General features: G+C 36.9%; 1 protein-coding gene across 1 annotated transcript in view; it reads right to left on the minus strand.

Moving 5' to 3' along the window:
• The window catches only part of LOC104769521 (ADP-ribosylation factor GTPase-activating protein AGD4-like), a 12,220-nt gene that overhangs the window by 4,113 nt on the left and 6,717 nt on the right, over nt 1-1,390 (minus strand). The window contains exons 13-14 of the mRNA XM_010493751.2: nt 585-800; nt 114-200 (exon numbers count right to left, since the gene is read on the minus strand). Of these exons, the coding sequence (XP_010492053.1) occupies nt 114-200; nt 585-800 (303 nt within the window). The remainder of the gene's footprint in view (nt 1-113; nt 201-584; nt 801-1,390) is intronic.

Here is a 1,390-nt window from a genome sequence, read left to right on the forward strand (position 1 = left end):
CTCTATCCAAGTATCGCACTGGTGACTGCAAAAATGTTCTGTATTAGCAATAAGGCTTTGATATCAATTCAGTTGTGTAAATGAAAGAGAAGCCAGAGGCTCATTGTGTCAACCTGTTGTAGAAAATGAGAATTGAGAAGCGTCCCAATAGCTGTAGTGATCTTATTTACCCAGTCCATCCTATCTGCTCCATTTTCAGCCTGGTAAGGTAAGATAAGTGCTGTTACCATTCTGAAGTACTTAGATTAGGAAAAGAAGAATGAACCAGGATAAAGAGACTATATCTATGACTGAACTGCACCAACTAGATATATCATCGCTAAAACCAACCGAATTTTAAGGGGAAATCAAAAAAGCAAAAAGAAAGTAAGATTGACATGAATCAACGATACACTTGCTACGAGGGTCCATGTAGGTTGTCTGCAAGGTAAGGACTGGGATCTAGTGTACACTTTGGAAGAATATATAAAGAGCACAGCTCTGTGTTTCATATAATGAATTTGGAGGAACCCAACAAAAAAAAAAACAGTATTATGTATGCCCTGTGACTTGCAACCTAGCCCTATCGCGAGTAAACTGGGTACCTGAAGTGTGTAAGTTTTTTGAGGAGAAATAATTCTGAAACAGAGCCGAAGATCCATGTCTTCTGCGTCTAGTTTTATCAAAGAAGTGCGAAGATCGATAGTATTACAGCCTAAGCTGCCCTCAGTGAGCGAACCTGATCGGTTATGTCTTGCACGGAATCGACCAAATACACCAGTATTATGGTCAGATGAACCACTATAGTGATGCTGAGATCCCTGAGAATACGAATAGCGAAAAAATTCAACTGTTGTAAACAAACAGAAACTATGAATATAATATGAAGAGAGATGAGGAAGTGCCAGGTAATTCATTCTGCAATCTATACTTATATATCGATGTAAACAATAGCATGAGGAAGTGCCAGGTGAAATATACATGTAACAACCTCATTAAAGGCTTAATACTCATAGCTCGTGTCAAATTAGAAAAATGTTCTGCAGTTAATGATGATCTGATCGGCTTATCTCAATATCCACTATATTTTTAGAGACTTTCTATCACACGATATTATAGAGTTAAATCTTAAAGCTGATACAGCAATCATATCATTTGCTCGACCTGTTTCTATTATTTATTGTCCCACTATTTCATAACAAATGAATTATTCATTTCAGGGGAAAAGAAGGATTCATGAAACAATCAGTGAGATTTACGAAATGTAACAATTAGCATGTAGAACGAATGACCAAATTGGAAAGACCTTATGGACGTCTCTCATGGAAATGAGGCAGGAAAAAGAGTGCGTACGTACCATTGATTTATTACCATTACTTCTATAATAGTACATAGAACCATGACTATCAAG

Source organism: Camelina sativa, chromosome 3 (assembly GCF_000633955.1).
Source record: "Camelina sativa cultivar DH55 chromosome 3, Cs, whole genome shotgun sequence".
In the NCBI taxonomy this organism is placed as follows: Eukaryota; Viridiplantae; Streptophyta; class Magnoliopsida; order Brassicales; family Brassicaceae; genus Camelina; species Camelina sativa.